Source organism: Dreissena polymorpha, chromosome 3 (assembly GCF_020536995.1).
Source record: "Dreissena polymorpha isolate Duluth1 chromosome 3, UMN_Dpol_1.0, whole genome shotgun sequence".
Taxonomy (NCBI): domain Eukaryota; kingdom Metazoa; phylum Mollusca; class Bivalvia; order Myida; family Dreissenidae; genus Dreissena; species Dreissena polymorpha.
The window spans coordinates 146719819-146743601 of NC_068357.1; the positions used below are offsets into that span (position 1 = coordinate 146719819).

Consider the following 23783-nt stretch of genomic DNA (forward strand, 5'->3'; position numbering starts at 1 on the left):
TGTTATAAATATATTTAATATAATATATTTAGTTGTTTTTGGTTTAAGCGATTATAAAGCATTTCCGAGGTTGCCTATAGTATGCCTGTAGTAATAGATGAACTCATATCCAACTGTTTATGTATTGAGAACTGTGAATATAAACAAGCTAAACCTTCTACTAACCTTCTACTATTGCGTTGCTAGCACCCGTAAATACAAAAGATCGCCGCTATCTGTTTAGAACCAAAGAACGTTTTCCAGAAATACCCGCTGTAGTAGCATGAACGAGGTTACGAAACAGGTCATTCGTATTATTATTATTATAAATTGTTTGTTATATTTGGGTTTAGCAATTATGAAACATTTTTTGTTTTTGTCTATCGTATCACTGAAGTTATTGTTGAACTTGTGTTCAACGTTTTATAAATTGAGAATATAAATAAGCGTTAACTTTTTCCCGAATCTATTAATAGCCTCAATTTACGACCTGTACTACGTCATTGAGGTGTATGTGAGAGCGTAACCTATTGCGTTGTTATCGCCCGTGGACTTTCCTTTGTTTATCGACAGGCGCATCTATCAATAGCCTCATATTATGAATGGACTAAGCAAAAATAACACGTCATGAAGACGCTGCAGAAAGTGGACTTTTTTCGGCGTAAGCTGAATTAAGCCAGCTTTTCACCTCTCCTGACCTTTGTAAGTGTCCAATAAAATTGAAATAAAATTTCCCGCGGCTAGGTACGAATGAATACACTTCATTTATTCCATTGGCTGATTTGAGTATTCCACCAGAACATTGGAAACATATCCGCGTCTTTGTAACACTGTTTTACTGCATGAAACAATTTTATTTCTAATGAAAAGGCTTAATAGATAGAACAGTTTTACACTCAATTCTCGACATAAATACAGTTTGTGCGTACACCTTTTATTTTCAGAGAATTACCAGCGCAACGCGTTTATATTTAAAGGCTATGTTCTCATATTTAGTACTTACTTCCATATTCTTGTCAACATGTTAACATGTAAAAGTATAAAGAGCAGTGGAAGCGAGGCCTCACTTTAATACATTGCATTTCAACCCGGGTCAATTCGCGGCCAGTGTATGAATGTCAGAGTTTATATACAGGTCATCACCGGAGTTCGCGGCCAGTAAAATAATAGTTATATAATAAATACGCTATCCGTGAACTAGGTGACCTGGAATTTTCTTTAGACCAGAAATATGTAGATTCTTAATGTGTTTTCAACAAAACAATGATAAATATTATTTTTGATTAATTTAACAATAATTATTCCACCATATTGACCAATGTATTAAGCATGAGCGCGATGATTATCGATACTGTTAATAATCGAATCAAACCACTAAAACAGGTTTGTTCGAAGAACGCGCCTATAAATACGGATACTTCTCGTGTGGCCGGTTGACTCGTATGTTTTAATTTCACTTCCATTCTTCTTTTGGTTTTCTGTTTTGTATCTATAGGTTTATGACCAGCAATATGTAAAAATGTAAAATAAGCCGCGAAAACTCCGCGTAACATCCCGTACTGCGTGTGATGCAGCTAAGAACTGCACAGAAAAAAGACATTCGCTATCCTTGATCTCATTCATTGAACTATCAACGCCGTATATCTTTTTATACGCCCGTATAAAATACGGGACGTATTATGTGAAACCCCTTGGCGGGCGGGCGGGCGGCGGGCGGCGGGCGGAAGGCATCACTTTGTCCGGACTCTAATTCAAATTGTATTCATCCGATCTTCACCAAACTTGGTCAGCAGTTGCATCTAGTTGATATCTAGGCCAAGTTCGAATATGGGTCATGCCGGGTCAAAAACTAGGTCATAGGGTCAATAAGTGCATTTTCAAAGGGGCCACTTTGTCCGGACTCTATTTCAAATTGTATTCATCCGATCTTCACCAAACTTGGTCAGCAGTTGCATCTAGTTGATATATAGGACAAGTTCGAATATGGGTCATGCCGGGTCAAAAACTAGGTCATAGGGTCAATTAGTGCATTTTCAACGGCGCCACTTTGTCCGGACTCTAATTCAAATTGTATTCATCCGATCTTCACCAAACTTGGTCAGTAGTTGCATCTAGTTGATATCTAGGTCAAGTCCGAATATGGGTCATGCTGGGTTAAAAACTAGGTCACTGGGTCACTTAGTGCATTTCAAGGATTTAGCATGGTGTCCGCTCTCTAATTGAAGTATTTTTCATCCGATCTTCACCGAATTCGGTCAGAAGTTGTGTCTAAATGATATCTAGGTCAAGAACAAATATGTGTCTTGGCGGGTCAAAAAATAGGTCACAAGGTCACTTAATGAATTTCAAGCGTTTAGCATGGTGTCCGCTCTCTACTTGAAGTAGTTTTCATCTGATCTTCACTGAATTCGGTCAGAAGTTGAGTCTAAATGATATCTAGGTCAAGAACAAATATGGGTCTTGCTGGGTCAAAAACTAGGTCACTTAATGCATTTCAAGCATTTAGCATGGTGTCCGCTCTCTAATTGAAGTAGTTTTCATCCTGTCTTTACCAAATTTGGTCAGAAGTTGTGTCTAATTGATATCTAGGTCAAGTTCAAATATGTGCTGCTTAATTTTCAAAAATATATCATTTTGCCACTCAAATGGTAAAGCTATCAAGTTGTCCAAAACCTTCAAACGGGCGTATCTTGTGACAGTTTGGCACTCTTGTTTAAAGATATTTCTTGTTATTCATTCATAAACAATCTCCTCCGCGACACGTACAATACGATCATTGTTTATTGAGTCTTTTCTATAAAAGCACCGTTCGAAACTATTGCATTTAACACGATATTAATATCATGTTTCCATTTGTGAATGAATATAATTGGAGAACTCAAACCTCTTGCATAAATTATAAAACTCTTTCTCGCGCGGATACGCGTAGTAAGCGGGTATTGGGCTCCGCTAAGCGACCATCTAAAAAAAATCACTTTTATTGCGCAATCGAATCAAGTCTTGGAGCAAGTATATTAATATGTTAAACAAATCGCAATTCAGATTTAGAGATGATCGTACTGCGATTGATTGCATTTTTATTTTTTTCATACTATAATCCAGAACGCTATTAATAATGAATCAAAACTAAATTGTTTTATTGAGTGTGAAAAGGCATTTGATACGTGAATACACGAGGCTTTGCAACATGTTTATTTTGTTAATACAAACACGGATAAAATGTAAAATGTTAAAGATGATCAAGTATACCGATCAAAATGTTAGATCATGTGTTAAAATCATCAACATATGTACAATTTTGAGATTGTTGGTGAAACGTTAGGTGTAAAACAAGGTGAGACATTATCATCTTTAATATTTTATTCATAAATGGCATTAATGAATGTATTGATATTCATGACTTTGCCGCAAAAAAGATATGATTTTATTATCTATATTTGTGTTGTTATTTGCATTATGTACTGCAAATCCAGTAAGTCTACAATTTCAATTAGTTTTTTTATATAAATGTTAATGTAAATAGGGATTATAAATAAATGCAAACAAAATTAACATGTGCACATTTGAAAAAGGAAAGCAATGGTTCTTCTAGTTGGACTATTTATTTATAGGCTTTTATAATTGTTGCTACCTGTGCCTAAAACTACACCGTTCTGGAATTATATCAAGAGCGATAAAGCAAAATAATTTACAAGCCTTGAAAGCTTGTATCATGTATTGTCTTTCTTTCGTAAAGTGCAGCTAAGGGGCCGTTAAAGGGGCCTTTTCACAGATTTTGGAATGTATTGAAGTAATCCATATTGAATGCTTTATATTGATAAATGTTAACATTGGATCTAAAAAGCTCCAGTAAAGCGACAAGAATAAAATAAAAGAAAGAAAAAAGTAATACTCAACTGGGCTCGAACCACTGACTCCTGGAGAAAAAGTCTATCGCTCAGACAACTCGGTCATCCGTGCTAAGGCAATGAGTGATGTTTTTTTATACTTTATATAAGCAATCCACGTAGTATCACAAAATATAACGACAACAACAGAACTCGCCAAATTATTCAGTCGTTTCGCTTTGCAACGCCTTATAAATTTCAGATTTTTAAATCGTCAAAAGATGCATATAATGGATATTTTAGAGCACGATAAATCTTCAGTAATTCTGTTTCCTCACAAATATCATTAATTCAACGAAAATTTGCGTATCTGAAACATTTTTTTTTAATTTTGTCTATTGACCAAAACGTGAAAAGGCCCCTTTAACAATACTCTTTGTTTTAATCGTTATTTGTTCCAAGTAGTGTATGCATCTGAAATATGGGGATATACAACATTAAAGAAGGAGATAATTATTAATAATTATTAACATTTTTTGTAAAACTTTTCTAGGTGTACACGCACAGACTGCTAATTCCGCTGTCTTATGTTAATCAAATATATATTCATAAACAATAAATGGTAATTGATAGATACAGGGACCTATACAAACTGTGTACATAGATCTGATAATGAATTAGGCGAATTTACTCGCTGTATTATATGCAAACATCGTGTTTTAAGTTATTGGGTTAACATAAAGGAAAGCCCGGAATCTTTTATGCACACTATTTGTAACGAACAAAGTAATCTTTACAATAACTTAATCGGGAATACCGGGGGTAATGGTAAAAATAAATATAAACTGCGGTGTGCCTTTTTTATCAAAACTTCGATCACCTAGGGCATGGAATATTTTGCAATAATTTAAATAACCTTTAATTATTCTGATTATTTTGTACAGAGAATAAAAGATCAACTCATCTAACATTGGAACTAAACAATTTATAACAAAACAGAAATTTGAATACTATAGCATGTTTAAGATTGATTTTGGCGTATGAAAAATCTTTCAATTTCATAAAAAAAAATCATATACAACAATTACCAAGTTTTCGACTAACCGCCCATGAATTGGAAATAAAGACTGGTAGATACAATGACATATCCAGAGATGAAAGCACGTGTAAACTTTGTTACGCAAACACTGTTATAACCGAATATCCCTTTTCTAACTAGCTCAATCTGTACAGATCTACGAACGAAATATTGTATTCGAACGATCTGGCGAAATAAAGTTACATTAAGAAATATGCTATCTTGCAACAAAACTATAGTAATTAAAGATGTTGCCTGATTCATAACTACTCAGTAATGTCATATAGGTATAACTCCGTGATGAATCAAAGCGCTGAAGGCACATAAGTTGTTCGCTATTGCATAATTTAAGACGCAATTTTTTTTTTTTAATTAATCGCAAGTTTAAAATGAACACACGCCATTCACATTTATGAAGAGTGTGTAATTACGCACGGGTCGAGCTTTGTGTGCACTTTTTATCGTGCTATTTATTTCATTGAGATAACTTAGACAAAATAAAAACAACATGGCCTTTTTTGGACGTTCTGAAAGCATACAAAGTATGATGAAATGGTAGTGAGAACTGAATATAAAACCAATTTGCAATCACCATCATATTAATTAAATATTGTTGTAATATCGAATACATATCTCACTAAGAATATAATTTCATGATGAAAAGTCCCTTTACAAAACTTTTGATATTTGACACCATATAGAAGAGCATTGATGAAAATAAATAAAATAAAATAATCTGCGAGCAATTCTTTTTACTCACGAATTAGGTAGTCATCAAGACAGCCCTGTTGACCCGTACATTGTTGTGAATGCATTACTTGTAACCCTAGCAGTTCACACGGTGTCAACAACTCTTACCTTAACATAGGTATAGAGCACTAATGCGCTTTTCGGCATAGCTGATTTACTCACCTTTTCATCTTTCATAGGCTGATTCGATATAAAATCTCTGAACTTTGGCTACATCACTGTGTCTGTGCTCAGCGAAAAGGATGTAGCACTGTTCAGTGTAAGAAATTCCGGACTACTCTCTAACTGTTCAAACGACACAAATTGTGGCCAAGTTACAATTACGCGTTAAAATATATCTCGCAGAATTTCAGTTTTGCAATCAAGATAAGAAAACAATCATTAACCAACATAGTATAGTGTCACGATAAGAGCAAAATCGTTTAATTATCCAATCACAATGTTTGCCGTACTCGGTCAGAACGTCTGGAAATCGTTCCTGAACGCCTGGATAGGCTGCCCTTATTTACAAGTTTTCTATTTTGAATTCAATTTTGTATCGAAAAGTATGGTGCTTAAATGTGCCATTTACAATTCGCAATGAGATTTTTAATGACCCTCGTCATGCGAAAGTGGGTCTTATTCCATTTGCGCCCATCATATATATAGTCCATTCAGCCTGGGATTCTCTCAGTCTGGTCAGGAGAGACATAATGAGACCGAAACATATTGTTGGGGCCTAGCTCTAAATATTGGTAGCGCATTAAAGTTAGGCAACAATTAGTTTGTTTCAAAATAAACAATGTCTCTAAGTGGATAATGCAAGTTCAATTCGCGGATATTGACATCAAACTACTGAGTTATAACAAATGTAAACAGAAGGGAGGCAACTCTCGCTTATGAAATAAATCGTTAAGAATGGAAACGGATTAAAGTGTTACAGTGCATATTTTAAGAGAAACTTGGACCAATATGACAAGCAACAATGCCTTATATGTGCTTGTAAGTTATTGTCTGTTAGTTGTCTTGGTCCAATACAACAATGGAAAAACATCACACCGTCACAGAGGTAGGGTACTTCAACATTGAGTGATTTTATCGCGAACAGCATCGCTTCTGACCTGACCTAGAAAATGCACATGTTGGGTTTAAGAAAAGCTGGCCGAAACGCATAAGACCCATTTTCGCAAGACGCGGCTATGAAAGTGTGATTTAAATGTGTCGAAAGAAAACTGCATTTAAATTAAATATTAACATACGATATATTTCGATAGTGAAAAAAAATACTCATAATAAGGCATGTGAAGACACATATGGTGTGCACTCACGTAGTATATATTTTATCTATTTACACTAATGTGTGGTTTGACACTGACAACACACATTTCATGCGGTGAATATGCAACTTACAAGTGAAAAAAACACAGGTGTTAAACTTTTGTTTTCATTTTATTTATTTATCATAAAAATTAAATTTCAAACTTTATTTCAAAGTCAACGTTTACGCCGACTACATTTTTAAAAGATATTTCTTGTTCTATTTAGTCGTTTTCTGTTTTAGCGACTATAAAGCATTTTTGAGGCTGTCTATAGTATACCTGTAGTAATTGGTGAACCCATGTCCAACGTTTTATAAATTGAGAACAGTGAATATAAACAAGCTTAACCTTCTACTATTGCGTTGTTAGAACCCGTAAATACGAAAGATCTCCGCTATCTGTTGAGAACAAAAGAACGTTTCCAAGAAATCCCCGCTGTCGAAGCATGAACGAGGTAACGAAACAGATAATTCGTGTTATATGTAATTGTTTGTTATATTCGGTTTTAGCGATTATAAAGCATTTTTGTTGTTGTCTATCGTATCCCTGAAGTTATTGTTGAACTCATGTTCAACGTTTTATAAATTGAGAATATAAACAAGCTAAACCTTATACTAGTGCGTTGTTTTCCCGAATCTATTAATAGCCTCAGATTAACAAGCGTATTCTTATACTATTTCGTTGTTATCACCCGTGCAATTGGACTCTCCCTAAATGTTTATCGACAGCCGCATCTATTAATAGCCTCAGGTTATAAATGAGCTGAGCAAAAATACCATTAAGACGCTGCAGAAAGTGGACTATTTTAACCGTTCATAAACAATCTTAATCATTCATGAACAATCTCTTCCGCGACACGTATAATACAGTCATTGTTTATTGATTCTTTTCTATATAAGCTCTGTTCGAAACTATTACATGTAACACGATATTCTTATAATGTTTCCATTTGTGAATGAATATAGTTGGAGAATCAAACCTGTTGCATAAATTATACAACTCTTTCTCGCGCGGATACGGCATGTGTGGCAGGTAGTCGGCTTTCCGTAGATAAGCCGAACCGACTTGAAATTTTGAGTAACAACTTTAGCTGTTCGCTACGCGAACAACTAAAAAATGATATGTATTTGATGAATCGTAAATTAATTGTGTATGTTGTCGATTTATTACTTGTTCTTTCTTATCGAGTCAATACAAAAACTTAAGCTTATGCTTTAACACTTATGGTTTTAATTTATGCATATTAAACTCCTTGTTTTTCTATTACTTATGCACTTAATTTGACTCTAGTTAGTTAACTTGCATATTTAAATGATACAATGCGTTTTCCGTTTTCCAATATGAAACTTGAAATTTGTATTTATCATGGCAGGTGTAAGTGCAAATGAGCCCGGTTTTTCCGTCCAGCACTTTTTAGTGACATCCCAAAAAACATGTAAACAATAAATTTCATGAATGTATTTGAAAATGTTGTGGCCATATTTGATAATATTAACATAAAACTTGTTGATAAATATCATAAAACTACCAAGTTCTACCCTGTTAGTATAAAAATTCGTAACAAATACATTCTGGACAAAAAAGGTATTCCTTTTATAGTGCCCATGAGTTTCTGTTGTCATCAATCTGCCAAAAAATCTTGGGCTACTAACCTTTATTTCAATATTATCAATAAAGGTTATTTCTTGGCTATAAATCTTAAAAAAGGCACAAAACTATACAATTTTAATTCAGACAATCATTATTTTTTATGAATGGTGATGTAACAGTTCGTGTCCAATATGTTACATCTTGAAGTCAGATCTCAAACTGTTTTACATAACTTGTGTAGCGTCAGGTATGTGTATTAATGTGTAATATACATACCTGGTATTAACACACAAACCTGGTAGCGTCTACAAATGTTTTGATAGGAACAAGGATGAGGTCGAAACGCCGTGATGACGAATCAATGCCGTTTATTTCAACGAGAATATAGTAAGATTTTGTATACAAATCATGATTGCTAAGTGGTGTCCAATCTGTTATATCATTGACTTTAAACCAATATAAATTGTGTGTTTTTGCAAAATGCCCTAACATATTTTTTTTTCAATTAATTAAATTGTAGGACTTTGCACAAACTCAGCACTGAAATAAAATTTTGTGGTTAACACACTAGCTTAAAATTCACAAAATTTTGGACATCAGGCTATTTATGATGTAACCAAAAAGTGCTGGACGGAAAAATCGGACTCAAATACAAATTCTTAAAGACAGCAACAGACGTATTTTTTTTTTGTTGTTGATTACAGTCTTAATTCCTTGATATCACCTTGATTTTATAAGTCGCTTCGCGCACGAACGCCTTAAATATTTTCGACAACAACCCATTAGATTATACGCATGCGCATTAATAACTTCCTTTAGAATTTATTACAAATTCTGGGCGAATCGAATCTACATTTCTGTTATTTCTTGTAGACATGCTGAAAAACAAGATGGGCTCAGCACCGGTCAGAAAAGCCTCTCATTCCGGAAGCTGGTATTCAGATGATGGTAGGTTGAGCTTGATTTAAGAATCTAATCGCCTTTGTTTATAATGCTGGGGGATGTTTCAAAATAGTCCGTTGCTTACTCAGGGAATAGCTCAAAATGTAAATGATTTGTCATAATCGATTTTTTTAACAGTAAACCCATACATTCCCCAAAATATTTATAGTCCAAAGAATAATCGGTCCTATGGAATTAAAAAAACACTTGGGACTGGACTTGGATTCAAAGGACCAAAACATCACGTCACCGACTCAATTTAATTGACAACAGATAATCAGAAAATCATAATGAGACAATTAAAACAAAAAAATAAATTCAAATGAAAGCAAAAAAAGTTATTTTGTTCCACGCATGAAAAACACACAGGTACTACGATTAAAATGCTCAGCAAAAAAAATCACCATAAAGTTAATTTTGGACAAGTGAAAAAACTGCATAACATTTGAACCAATTAAGTTATTTTTAAAATTCAAACTGATTTAAAAACTGCAAATCAAGACCTACAGTCTGATTATAATCATTTAGCAAATCAACATGTTTAAAACAAATCACTGCGGTTGCTTACTAAAAAGAAATTCGTACTATAACATCTTTTAAGTGAGTGCATATCTTTTTTTCTTTTTTTTTTTCCGTCCTCCTACCCGACACTTTAAGAAAAAAAATCCGAAAATCATTTTATAAAAAAATTCTGGCTTTATTGATTATAAAACTAGCACAATGCAATACATATCATGTCCCCCATGTAATCCAACTTAAATTCAAATAAATATAAAATTTAGTATTTTCCTCCATCATTAAAAAAAACTACTTTAATAAACACATACTTCAAGTGTTCTTTATAAAAGTCTTCACATTAAGACATATGAATAGAAAAAACTGATCTGAGTTTCAGATACGACCTTTTTGCATAAAAAATAAAATCAAACATTACAAGATTTTAAGCGCAAAACAGTCGTATCTTGATTTTTGTCAAATATCTCCGATTACAATAATGCCAATAGAAGTATATTGTGTGAACTTTAAATAAATGTAAAATACCTACATTTATGCAAATTAATTTTTTATAACTAAGTAAAATTAATAAAATATTAAAAAAAATTAATACTGAAAAGTTTACAAAAAGTCAGTTACAACCGTTTTGCGCTAAGCCCGCGATATGCATTTTATGAAAAATAACAAACTAATAATATATAATATAAACATTAATACAGATTTCAACGACAACAACTATGGAGGCCACATTTATTGTCCGATCATCATGAAACTTGGTCAGACCATTTTTCTCAATGATATCTTAGACCAGTTAAAAAAATGGTTACAGTTGCTTAAAAACATGGCCACCAGGGGGCGGGGCATATTTCCTTATTTGGCTAAATACATGTATGGCTTTAGTAAAACCTTGTTAACACTGGTTCCGGTTGGTTGATAAACATGGTCATCGGGGCTGGATGGGGGTGTGGCAGCATTTTTCCTTATGGCTATAGTAAAAGCTTGTTAACACACTTAAAGTCACATTTATAGTCCAATCTTCATGAAACTTGGTCAAAGCATTTGTTCTAATGATATCTTTGGATGTGAAAAACATGGCCGCCTAAGGGCAGGCATTTTTCCCTTATATGGCTATAGTTAAACTTTGTTAACTCTCCATAGAGTCCACACTTATTCAGCGTTCTAGATAAGCTGCGTATCAGCGTAATAAACGCATTGGATATCAAGATACGCTCAATTTATCATTTCCGTGCGTATATTTAAGCAAACCAATCTGGACTTGCGCTAATGCTGTAAATTCTCTGCGTACTACATCGTAAACAAAATTATAAACAGCTGATTGTCTTTAGTCAAAATATGAAACTGGTTATCGTAAAAATTAGAGCTGGATTGTAGAAATAGTAAGACAGTCGGTATGTATACTCTTTATCATCTAGACGCATCGTTAATTTAGTATTGATTTTTTAACAGACAGTCAAGCGCTTATGTGTTTATTAAATTACATGAAGTGGTCAGCATGGATTCTTCCAAGCCAACACAATTACTTCTCAAAGTAAAATTGATTCTTTGTGTACGGCAAAAATTGTATCGAGTAATAAAATTGTACTGCCAATACTGAATATTTTTATTATGCCCCTGGTATGGTGGCATATAGCAGTTGAACTGTCCATCAGTCAATATGTGTGTATGTCAGTATGTGTGTATGTCAGTATGTGTGTATGTCAGTATGTGTGTATGTCTGTCCGTCCGTCCGAAAAAAACACTTTAATATGGCCATAACTTTTGCATTATTGAAGATAGAAACTTGATATTTGGCATGCATGTGCATCTCACGGAGCTGCATTTAAGTGGTGAAAGGTGATGGTCAAGGTCATCCTTCAAGGTCAAATGTCTAATATATGGCGTCTGTCCGTCCATCCTAAAACTTTAACATTGGCCATAAATTTTTCACTATTTAAGATAGCAACTTGATATTTCGCATGCATGTGTATCTCATGAAGCTGAACATTTTGAGTGGTGAAAGGTAAAGGTCAAGGTCATCCTTCAAGGTCAAATGTCAAATATATGGCGTCTGTCCATCCGAAAACTTCAACATTGGCCATAACTTTTTCAATATTTTTTTTGAAGGTCATCCTTCAAGGTCACAGGTCAAAAGGATTGTTTTTTCAAAGCAGCTTTCTCATGATGCTGCACACTTTGAGTGGTGGAAGGTCAATGTCATCCTTCAAGGTCATAGGTAAAAAAAAAAATGTTTTTTTTCAAAGCGGCGCAAAAAGGGGCATTGTGTTTCTGATGAACACATCTCTTGTTTCCTCTGATTTCAAATCAAAAAGGAACCACTAAAACGCTAATAAAACAACTGTTGAAAGTTGGCAAAAAAAATTTCAGTGGCTCACGGTGGTGGAGGATAAGTACGAAGATCTTCTTAAATGTTATCTGCCAACATTACAAGTTAAAATAACAAGAAATTAAGAAACCTACTTATATGAAGGAATACACATAGCTAATGGTTAATTGTGTTTAACATTATTAAAGTAGCGTGATCGGTGTCTATTTGTGACTTAGGTTTTAAACTTTGTCACTCATCGAACGGCGGACGGCTCCGACGTGTCCAGTCTTCCGGATGCCTGGAGATCGGACACATCGGCCGGCAACCGGATTATTTGTGACTGAGGCATAATTGGTGTTGATCCTTTGTCTCCATTAAAAGCGCACGAAAATCATGCTGCATGTACAACGTCACGAAAACCGCATGGAAAGTGTGGATATATGGATTCATGTATCACAATTTTGTAGCACTGAGCACTGGATATTGTGAAACACATGCAAATCAGTAAATGGTTTTTATTTACATGTTCATGGTACAAAAATACCATGGGAAAACACAGGGGTTTTTTCTGCCTACTTTGGGAAAAGGAGTCTGACCAAATTGGGAATTTTTTATCAACAAAATTGCCCATTTTGGGAATTTTTGTTTCGTGAAATGGCTCATTTTGGGGAAAAAATTTGAATTAATCATGCTTAAATAAGTCTGTGGTTTAACAATTTTCTTTATATAAACACATGCAAAACAAACACTGCCCAAACACAAGTTACAGCAACATTTTTGGCCGAGCTAAAATAGAGCCATGGGTATTTCATTTCATACTTTAATGTATTAAATGACGATTGAACTACAACTTTCTTACAAGGCTCTGAGCATTCAGTTGCCGATTTTGTGATTGATGGCCCTGGCATTACTTCTGTTGCTGTTACATTTTGCTGCTTATCGTCCGAGCCTGTCTGTTCAGGGTTACTCGCGGCAGTAATTTCGGAAGATTCTGAGCGTTTCGAAAACATCGATATCTTTACACATCCTTTAGCGTCTATTTTTTGTGTTTTTTTAATGTAATATTTACTATTGTGCGAAGCCATGATTGAAAATAAGCGTCTACAGATATGGTATAGAATGTGTATTGTGTGGCTCTATATACTCTTGTATAATGAGGAACAGTTCAAACGTCATCGCTGAGAGTAAGTGCATCCGGCAAATACACCAAAAAATCTGTGTCACTAAAGGCTTTATTACGTCGCAAATGAAGGGAAGTCACTCTTTCGATAAAAATTATGTTTGCTTTTTATGATTTTGGAAGATTTTACTTTTTGGAATTGGGAAAAATGCAATCAAAATTCGATTGTGAACGGGTCCGTTTGCTTTGGGAATGCCTCCGTTTCCCGGAAGCGCAGACAGTGCTGAAAAACCCCTGAAACATTTTTTTGTTCATTAGTTAAGTAAGTTCAAAACTATGGAAAGTGCTGTTATATTCAACGGTGGTTACTATAGTTTTTCACTGACCTGACAGTATGTAATAATGTTTAAGAAATGTTTAACAAATAAAACATTAAAAGTAAAATGTAGAAAATGGGATTTGATAATTGCCATCCTGTTTCCCAAAAAGCCCCCCATATTTTTGGAAATCAGGGAGGGGGGGTTTACCCCCTCCTTTTTGATTTCTAGAATAGACACTGCATGGCTGCCAGAGGCAGGAAAGTTATCCTTATACTTATATGGCTTTAGTAAAACCTTACTAGGACTCAAAAAGTTACATTTATAGTTTAATCTTCATGAAACTTGGTCAGACCATTTTTACTAATGATATATAATTATATTGGGCTGCACAGAACAGGTCAGTTTCTTTGTATCTATTATCTAAGGAGAGCGACTTTGGGCTTTTCAGGCCCTAATGTTTATATGATTGTTTGAGGTGCATAATTTACATGTAGATTGTTTTAGTTAAGATAAAAAATTTACTTGGATATTTTTGCAAGCAGTAAGAAAAATGACTCGCAAAACTATTTTTTACTCGCATTTTTCAAATGTGCAAGGGCTTAACTTGAGCCTTGAGATTAATATAAACACATTCCATAGTTAACTGACTAAGCCAATTGATCAATGGTGATCTTTAACCTTGCATATAATAAATATTATGTAAATATGTTCTGCTCTAATATGTAATGTTATAACTTACAAACATTAAGCTCAGAGTTAGTCAGACATTCAGCTATAAACACGACTTTTATCAACATTACATCATTGTGATTTAAGGCAGAAACTTTCTGATTGAACTGTTTAATTTACCTTATTTATTGGCAGCTCAGCTGTTTAAAAAAATGTTTTGATGTTAACAACTCTTAAAATAAAGATAAAGTTCATTTGTACTTTTGATGAAATGTTGTGAAAATGACAGTATACAATTATGCACTATCTACCTACAGGTGTATACAATTATGCACTATCTACCTACAGGTTACTATATTTGAAGAAATTCATGAAATTTATGAGAATTTAACTTGTCACATTTCCTTTTTTAAATGTGACCTTTCCACATGAGCCTTTCCTAGGATATTCCTTTATTTATCCAAATTGGTGTTTATTTGAAGCTATATGTACAAATAATCATAAAGAAGTCAGGAGACATTATGCAATATTTTTGTCTCAATTGCTGGCCTACTAAATTACCAATAATCAATATACTAAATGACCTTTTAATTATTAATATGAATTATTATCCAACATTTCTATGCACAGACAACATTCTATGCTTAAATATCTTTATAGAAAGTTTCATAATATGTGAAAAGATTCATAAAGTTTATAAAGTTTTCTTCTGAATACTTTGATTTCTTGTTTGCTCCTCTTTTTATGTCATGAATTTGGTTCCAACACCAAATAAATTATATTTTGGAATGGCATTAAATCTCACTATCAGTTTTAGATGGGATGCTCTAAACAACTGAACTAAATAGTTCTTTCACACTGAACAAAGTGTTTACAATACAAGTTACAGAATTGTTTAAAGATCTGTTGATATAATTTGTCTGATTACTCTGGTTTAATGTTTTTCTACTTGGCTTAATAGTATCCAACCTAAAGACACATTTTGTATACACAGATAAACACACGAAAGAAAGCATTTACTTTCAAACCTTTAAAAACATTTTGTATACACAGATCACTGCATTAAAGGTGGCATTTGTTGAAGAAAGACACATTAAAAAACGTAGTATTGGCAACATAAGCAGCTGTCACATTGTGTGTAATTTGTGTGAGATGTACATGTAGGTTGTTGTGCAGGTATTTTGTTGATGGGTAGGGATTGCATTTCTGGGATTTTGTTGATGGGTAGGGAGTGCATTTCTGGTATTTTGTTGATGGGTAGGGAGTGCATTTCTGGTATTTTGTTGATGGGTAGGTATTTCATTTCTCGTGTTGTGTTTGTGGGTGGGTGGGGGTGCCTTTGTATATTGATGGTACGGTAATAATTGATACCATTAAAACAAATTGTAGGTTAATTGTATTAACATATGTGTCTAGGAGTCCAACATGTTTAAGTATCCACAGATAGATTGGCATTATTCAGTTATCCAATTGCATTCTATTTTGAAACCCCAAAAGTGTCAGTTCATATGTCTTGTTTCACATGAAATGTAAACAAAATTTAAAGGATGGTGAAGTCTGACATATTTGTGTCTGTTTCCTGCCTGCAAAAATAATCGCCCACCTATACTTGTGTGACAACATAGGCTTCATTTGGCATGTATGCTAGCATTATCACAGTTTAAATATTTATGTTGCAGCCAATGAATTGGACAGACAGTTGAGTGGCTGGTTGGCAGACTGTTCCAAAGTTGCTGCCCCTGTTAGGGCACTCATTGCACCGTATGTAGGATTACTGCTGAATTTGCGATTTCAGTTACTTAGACAGATATTGACAACTGTTATGCGTAATCATAACGCAATTTTTCTTATTGTCAGTTTGTGAGAAATGTTGGTCTTTTTTAAAACAAACCTTTGATTCTAAGACTTTATAGGTTAATATTGATAATTGAAGCACATAAACAAGAGCTTATTTTAGCTCAAAATGGACTCAATGAACACATATTAAGTAAACAATTCATAACCGTTATAACCAAAGAATTATTTTTTTTTAAAGATTCCAGTAATTGCAAATCCTCGCAAGGTAAATTGTTAAGGCAGAGCTTGTGCTGCCATTCATCAAATTTGCCAATGGCTACAAAAAAGAAAATTTGGCTCATGAAATTTCCATTTGGCTACAAGTTTTTCTGCATAAACACCTATCAAATAACCAAAATAATAAGAATTCAGGCATAACTAGGAAAATTTGGCTACAGAAAAGTTTAACCCAAAGGGAGTCCTGGTTAAGGATTTTTTTAACAAAATAATATGTGTACAGCATTGTGGAATATAAAAATGAAATCTTGCTGTTTTAACCCTTTCCCACTTAGAAGCAAAGTGAAAATGGCTATGTGCAAATAGCATAAAACCAGAACAGCCTGCAAGTAACTCCCAGTCTGTACTGGTTTTATGCTGTTTGCTGCTCATCAGTATCTAAGTGTTGGAAATGAAGCCTTTAAAACTTGAATCTAGTACGCAAGGTCTTTAATTGAATTTAACTTTCTAAGGTACTACAGATGCGTTCAAATACATATCTAAGTGGTAAAGGGTTAATATATATACAGCATTGTAGTATATAGACATGAAATCTTGCTATTATTCAATACAAACTGTACTGTTTTTCAGTCATGCTGGTTACTACTACTGTGGTGCCTGTGGGGCACATGCGTATCGTCAGATGGACCCTGCTCGCATGTAAGGCTAAGTAAACTGTCATTATCTAACCTGTAGGCTCACATACCAAGACTGTTTGTAAGATTTTATATCCCTTATGTCTCATATATGATTTAAATGAAGAGTCGAACATCATCAGGGTTTTTTTTACTAAGAAAGTGACGCCGATATTCGGCGTCTTCCCCTACCAGAATTTTTCCCCTCAAAATACAATTTCCCCACCAAAAATATCATTTTTCACCAAAATATAATATTTTCTCTCAAAGAAATGTTTATTTTTCCTTTGGGCATTCAACAATTATCCAATTTGCACCATGTACAACGATCTTTCTCTCTCTCTCCAGACGAACACAAAAAATCTGGGAATCCCAGTTATTCTAAATATAGCTCTTAAATAACGTTATGTAAACTGGGCAACTTATCGTAATAATTATGTGACTATTTAACTGGATACCGGTCTTGCGCGAGAAGGGTGTTTCGTCAATAAATTACCAGAAACCAGTCGAATTTTCATCCGGGCTATGTGCAAGCCAAGATATAAACGTGAAAACAGAAAAAAATGTCTCACAATTGGCGTTCTTACACAAACAAAATAAAACATTCGGAATTGGAAGATACTGAACGCATCGAGGCATTTTTTAAGAAAGAATCATCGAAAACCGTTATAACCCATCAGGATTCTGAGGTAATCAACATCGAACATTGTGAAAGTGAAAGTAGACAATCGGCAGCTGCTGCTCCTTTCCCTTCCAATACTGTAGCAGATCAAGATCGTCAACCCATTCATCATGAAATTGAAATCACAAAATTGACATCGTCCTCCCGGCCCCAGTACAGAAATATAGTTGAAAACATTTCCCATAATTAGATCTACACCTGCAACTTAATTAAGGACTTTGACTTAAATACGTGTTAAATGTGTTTAAGAACAAAAAGGACGGAGACAAGCCTCTTTTGATGAGTTATAGACATTGAAATGAACAGTTTTTATTTTTTCCCCTAATATGTCTCTTTCGCACTCTTTTTTCCCCTTTCACCCAGCGTCCAGCGTCTTCCCCTTTCTCTAAAAAAAACCCCTGATCATAACTTTTTAAAAGAAGGGGTGAAATTTTAAAATGTGATAAAATTAAAATAAATTAAAATCTCTAATTTACCTTTTTAGAATCATAAAGAAATGTCTGTCAGAATGTTTTGAGAAACCATCGGGATGAAAATTTTACTTACTGCTAATATATTCCCCTTCTCCAAAGAAAAGCCCGCTTCCCGAAGATAATTTCTTTAAAAGGATGCAATTTTCCCCGAATGTCAAGTTTACTTTTGATCATTCTTTCCCATTTGTAGATATTTGATACTATTTTCCCTTAAATGGAAGGCCGCCCTTTCCCAAAATCAAGAAAAAATCCTTGAACTGTTTTGGGTATTTTGTTTACCAATACTTTCTGTCTCTGCATTGGCTGCAAAACTGTGCAATCAGGGTTTTTTTCCCACTTTTTGGGAAGATAGCCCATGGCTTTCATGAAAATGTGAAAATAAATTAATAAGCCTTTTTTCTGATTAGGGGAATACTCAATTTGATATAACTCTTTATAATCATTCAAATTAAAAGAACAAAATCATATATACTTTGTTACATATTATTGAATTAAAAATGAGATAAAACACTTCTTTCAAAAAAATTTTTTTTTTTTTTTGGAAATTGGGTATTTTTTGCCACATTTTGAGAAAAAAGTATACTTTTTGGGATTGGGAACATAGCCGAATTTTGGCTATAAAATGGGTCCAAAAAAAAACCTGGCAATGAAAATATTATTACGCCCCATGGTAGTGTACAGTTCTTAGATTGTGTAAATTTCATTCAAATGACAAGCACTTGTGGTTATCAATATAAATAGTGCATAGAAAATTGCAGTCATATGTACATGTATATTATTAATTTAAGAACCAAGAACTGGGAATCTCTGGAAATATATCAATATGAACCTGGCTGTGTTGAAAGGGGGCTTAATGCATGTGCGTTTAGTGTCGTCTGCACAGGCTAATCAGAGATGACACTTTCCGCCTTTACTGGATTTTTGCTAAGAAGAGTCTTTCTTTAAACGAAAAATATAATAAAAGCAGAAAGCATCGTCCCTGATTAGCCTGTGCGGACTGACGACTATACGCACATTCATTAAACCCCCTTTTCACAGAGCACGGCCCATAAACATTTTGTACTTGACTTTTGCAGAAAGCGTGTTTTCATCCTTGGTCCCTCCCACCACGTGCGACTGTCAGGGTGTGCTCTGACTGGAACAGAGAAGTACAGAACACCTTTCTATGATCTGAACGTTGACTCAAAAAGTAGGTGCTTCCATTTTGCTGGAGGTTGGTGTTGCATGAAGGTGACATTTCTTAGTGTGAAAAGTAATTAAATTGAGAGCAAGTAGAGTGTTGTGTTTACTGCACCATTATTATTATTATTTACCAAAATAAAATGTGTGAACTTGGTGTGACTTTATGCCCTTCTTTAAAGAAGTGGTTGTATATTACTTTACACCCGTTGGACAGATGTTTCTTTATTATACAGAGATAATGCTTTGACCTGGGATCATTTATTTGGTATGCTGGGTTCTTTGGAGGAAAGGAAGTAAACTATTGATTTGAGATCAAATGTCAATGTTGCAGTGACTGGAAATGTGAAATGTGTACATACAATATTTAAAAACAGATAACTTTAAAACAGATGAAATATTGATTCTTGTTTCTAAAACTATACAGACACAATTCTCAGTTTGAATACTGTAAATACTCTATACTGAGTCCAGTCATTCCATACATGTATTTTAAGCTGGATTTGTCAACAAAAAATGTTGGCTTATAGTTTAGCAAACACATGTTGAGTTGGTGGCCGGATGGGCATTCTGGGTTAATCTTCAGGGAAATATAAATAAATCGTCATTGGAAGGTCCTCAAACATGTACTTACTGATTGGCTTCACTGTACAATATGGTCGACATATCTAAAAATAGAAACGCCTTAAAGCAATTTTCTCATTGGCAACTTTGACAATCTATCTTGAATGTGGTTCCTGCTTTTTTCTCTTGTTATTCCCTTAATTTCGTAAATATTGTTGTTTGGCCTGCTTTAATGCCTTAAACAATAAATCTTTTTTGACAGGCTGTCAACTTCAATTTCCTCCAAATGTGTGCATGTACGCATACAATAGTATATACATTTCAGACTCAAACCTTTACCACTTACATGTAGATACAACCCTTTACCACTTACATGTAGATACGTATTATCAGACTCAACCCTTTACCACTTACATGTAGATACGTATTTTCAGACTCAACCCTTTACCACTTACATGTAGATACGTATTTTCAGACTCAACCCTTTACCACTTACATGTTGATATGTGTTTTCAGACTCAACCCTTTACCACTTACATGTAGATACGTATTTTCAGACTCAAACCTTTACCACTTACATGTAGATATGTATTTTCAGACTCAACCCTTTACCACTTACATGTAGATACGTATTTTCAGACTCAACACTTTACCACTTACATGTAGATACGTATTTTCAGACTCGACCCTTTACCACTTACATGTAGATACGTATTTTCAGACTCAACCCTGTACCACTTAAATGAAGATACGTATTTTCACGCATTTGTAGTCCCTTAGAAAATTAAATTTAATTTAAGACTTTTTTTTACCAGATTCAAGTTTTTAAGGCTTCATCTCCAAACCTTAGATACTGATGAGCAGCAAACAGCATAAAGCCTGAACAGACTGCGAGTTACTCGCAGGCTGTTCTGGTTTTATGCTGTTTGTACATAGCCATTTTCACTTTGCTTCTAAGTGGGAAAGGGTTAACAATTGCACATACTGGTCACATTATTGCAAGTCAGGGTTATAGAAGTTTTACAAACATTCTCTCTTAAAAAAAAATCTTCAATATGTGTTTCTTGATTTCAGTGAATGAGGAGTTGTATGCAAGTGGCCCATTCGAGACCATGAGTATATCAACAGACGAGGATGAACACAGTATTGAGATGCAGCTGCCATATATCGCTAAAGCAATGGAGAGGTAGGGAATATGCACACACACAAAGTTTTAGCCTCGGAAATGAAAATTGTAAATGGATGTTAAGTTGTAACCGTGTTGATTGCATGTTCAGTCTGTCTGTTTAGAGACTTTCTGCATAAAACTTCTTCTACATTTCTCAAGTAACTAAATTTGAATTTAAAATACTTCATCACAATGAAGTGAAGATGTACTAGACTCAATTTTCAAGTGCAGTGATCCACATGTGTCTGACATATTCACTTGAATGTTGCTATTTTTAGCTCACCTGAGCATGATGTGATCTATTGTTATCACCCTTTGTCAGGCGTTGGTTCCGTGTGCCTCGTCAACTTGTATCTCATCACCACTCACTCTAGAGGCCGTAGTTTCACCTTATCATGATGAAACTTGATGAAACTATGGTAGACTGTTTCTCTGGACAATGTCTTAGCCAAGTTAGAACCTAGGTTATGTACCTTCAAAAACAGTCACCAGGGCAAATCCTAAAAAAGAATGTCACGTCTCTAGTGACAACATTTATGGAAAACATAAATTTTATGAATCTGGATGAGGTGCTTCCAAAAACATGGCCATTAGGCCATATCATAGAGAAACCTTATTAACACTCTAGAGGCAATATTTATGACCCAATCTTGATGAAACTGTGTCAGAATGTTTATTTAGACAATATCTAGGTAAAGTTCGAATCTGGTTCATGTGAGTTTCGAAACTAGATCATCAGGTCAATTCTTAGAAAAACAATGTTACGATTCTAGAGGCAACGTTTGTTCCACAAACTTGGTTAGAATGTTTATAATGACTATATCTAGGCCAATTTTTAATATGGGCAAGATATGTTTGCATTTTGGTCAAGTGTGTTAAAACTAGATCACCTCTTTAAGTCTTCAACTGTTAGTGTATCTGAACTTGAGTGCAAAACTCAATTATTGCTGTCTTTTTCATTATGCCCCCGGATCGAATGATCAGAGGCATATTGTTTTTGGCCTGTCTATCTGTCATTCTGTCCCAAAACTTTAACCTTGGTTAAAGTTTTGCGATAACTTTTGCAATAGTGAAGATAGCAACTTGATATTTGGCATGCATGTGTATCTCATGAAGCTGCACATTTTGAGTGGTGAATGGTCAAGGATATCCTTCAAGGTCAAAAATCAAAATAATACAATCCAAGGGAAGTAATAAGCTTTAAAGGGAGATAATTTTTAAACCTGCCAAATGATATATTGAAATTATAATTCAAAGTGGCGCAATAGTGGGCATTGTGTTTCTGACAAACACATTTCTTGTTATCCTCTAAAACCAAAAGGGTCAGGAGCTTAGTATTTGCTGTGTTATATCATATTGTCAGCTGCTCTGTAATACCATCTTGCAGCCTCTACTAAGGGTGGTCAAATCATGCCATTGGGATCAAAACTGGCCACTCCCACATTGGTCCTATAGACTTACATATTAAATGATCTTAAAAAGCACTGAAATCGCCTGGGTCAAGGGTTTAATATTTTTTGTGCTTCTCTAAGTTTGTTCAAATAATTTCACACTGTTCACAAGTAGTGGTTTTATCTGAAATCGTAATGGTCATGGGTTAAATATTTGGTATGTAACATGTATTGAAGCTTTACTAAGTTGTTCAATTATGCCCCTGGAGTAAAAGCGGGTCATGCCCCACTGATTATGATTTATGAAGATTTATAAAGAAATTAACTTAAAAAAGGCAAGGGTCATTGGGTTAATATTTGGTGTATTAAATTGTCCTGAGCGCAACATGCTCTTGGTGAGCTTTTGTGATCGCCTTTGTCTGTCGTCTGTCATGCGTCATCAACATTTACCTTGTTAACATTTATAGTCCAATCTTTATGAAACTTGGTCAGACCACGTGTCCCAATCATATCTTGGACAAGTTCGAAAATGGGTCTGGTTGGTTGAAAAACATGGTTGCAAAGGGGAATGGCAGTTTTCCAATTGTCCAATCTTCATGAAAGAAAGTCACAACATTAATTCTAATGATATAATGGATGAGTTTGAAAATGGTTCAAGTCTGTTAAAAAACATTGCCCCCAGAGGGGCAGGGCCTTTTTTCCTGATATGGCTGTAGTAAAACCTTTTTAACACTTGATTAATCACATTTTAGTCCAATTTTCATGAAACTTGACCGGAACTTGTGCCTGAATGATATCTTGGAGGAGATAAAAAATGGTTCTGGTTGGCTGAAAAACATTGCCACCAGGGGGTAGGGCATTTTTCCTTATATGGCTAAAGTAAAACGTTGACGCTTTAGATGTCACACATTTTAGCACAGTGTGCTCATGGTGAGCTTTTTTGATCCCCTTTTGTCTGATGTGTGTCGTCAATATTTACCTTGTAAACAATCTAGAGGAAACATTTATTGTCCAATCTTTATAATGAAACGTGGTCAGAACATGTGTCCGTCGTCAGTAGACCGTCGTCAACATTTTGCCTTGTGAACACTCTAGAGGCCACATTTATTGTCCGATCTTCATGAAACTTGGTCAGAACATTTGTCCCATTGATACCTCGACTGAGTTTGAAACTGGGTCATGCTGGGTCAAAAACTCGGTCACTAGGTCAAAAACAAGAAAAAAACTTGTGAACACTGTAGAAGT

The 23783-nt window shown here is 34.6% G+C and overlaps 1 protein-coding gene and 1 long non-coding RNA gene across 2 annotated transcripts in view; both read left to right on the forward strand.

Moving 5' to 3' along the window:
• Positions 1-1689: 1689 nt before the first annotated feature.
• Positions 1690-2589, forward strand: LOC127871875 (uncharacterized). Its single transcript, XR_008045590.1, has 2 exons — positions 1690-1832; positions 1989-2589. It is a non-coding gene; the product is annotated as an uncharacterized LOC127871875 (long non-coding RNA).
• A 6713-nt stretch (positions 2590-9302) lies between these two features.
• LOC127871852 (protein MEMO1-like) overlaps positions 9303-23783 on the forward strand; it is a 28292-nt gene continuing 13811 nt past the window's right edge. Inside the window, exons 1-5 of the mRNA XM_052415108.1 lie at positions 9303-9470; positions 16074-16155; positions 17038-17106; positions 19313-19425; positions 21054-21165. Coding sequence (XP_052271068.1) covers positions 9398-9470; positions 16074-16155; positions 17038-17106; positions 19313-19425; positions 21054-21165 — 449 coding nt within the window. The 5' untranslated portion in view covers positions 9303-9397. The remainder of the gene's footprint in view (positions 9471-16073; positions 16156-17037; positions 17107-19312; positions 19426-21053; positions 21166-23783) is intronic.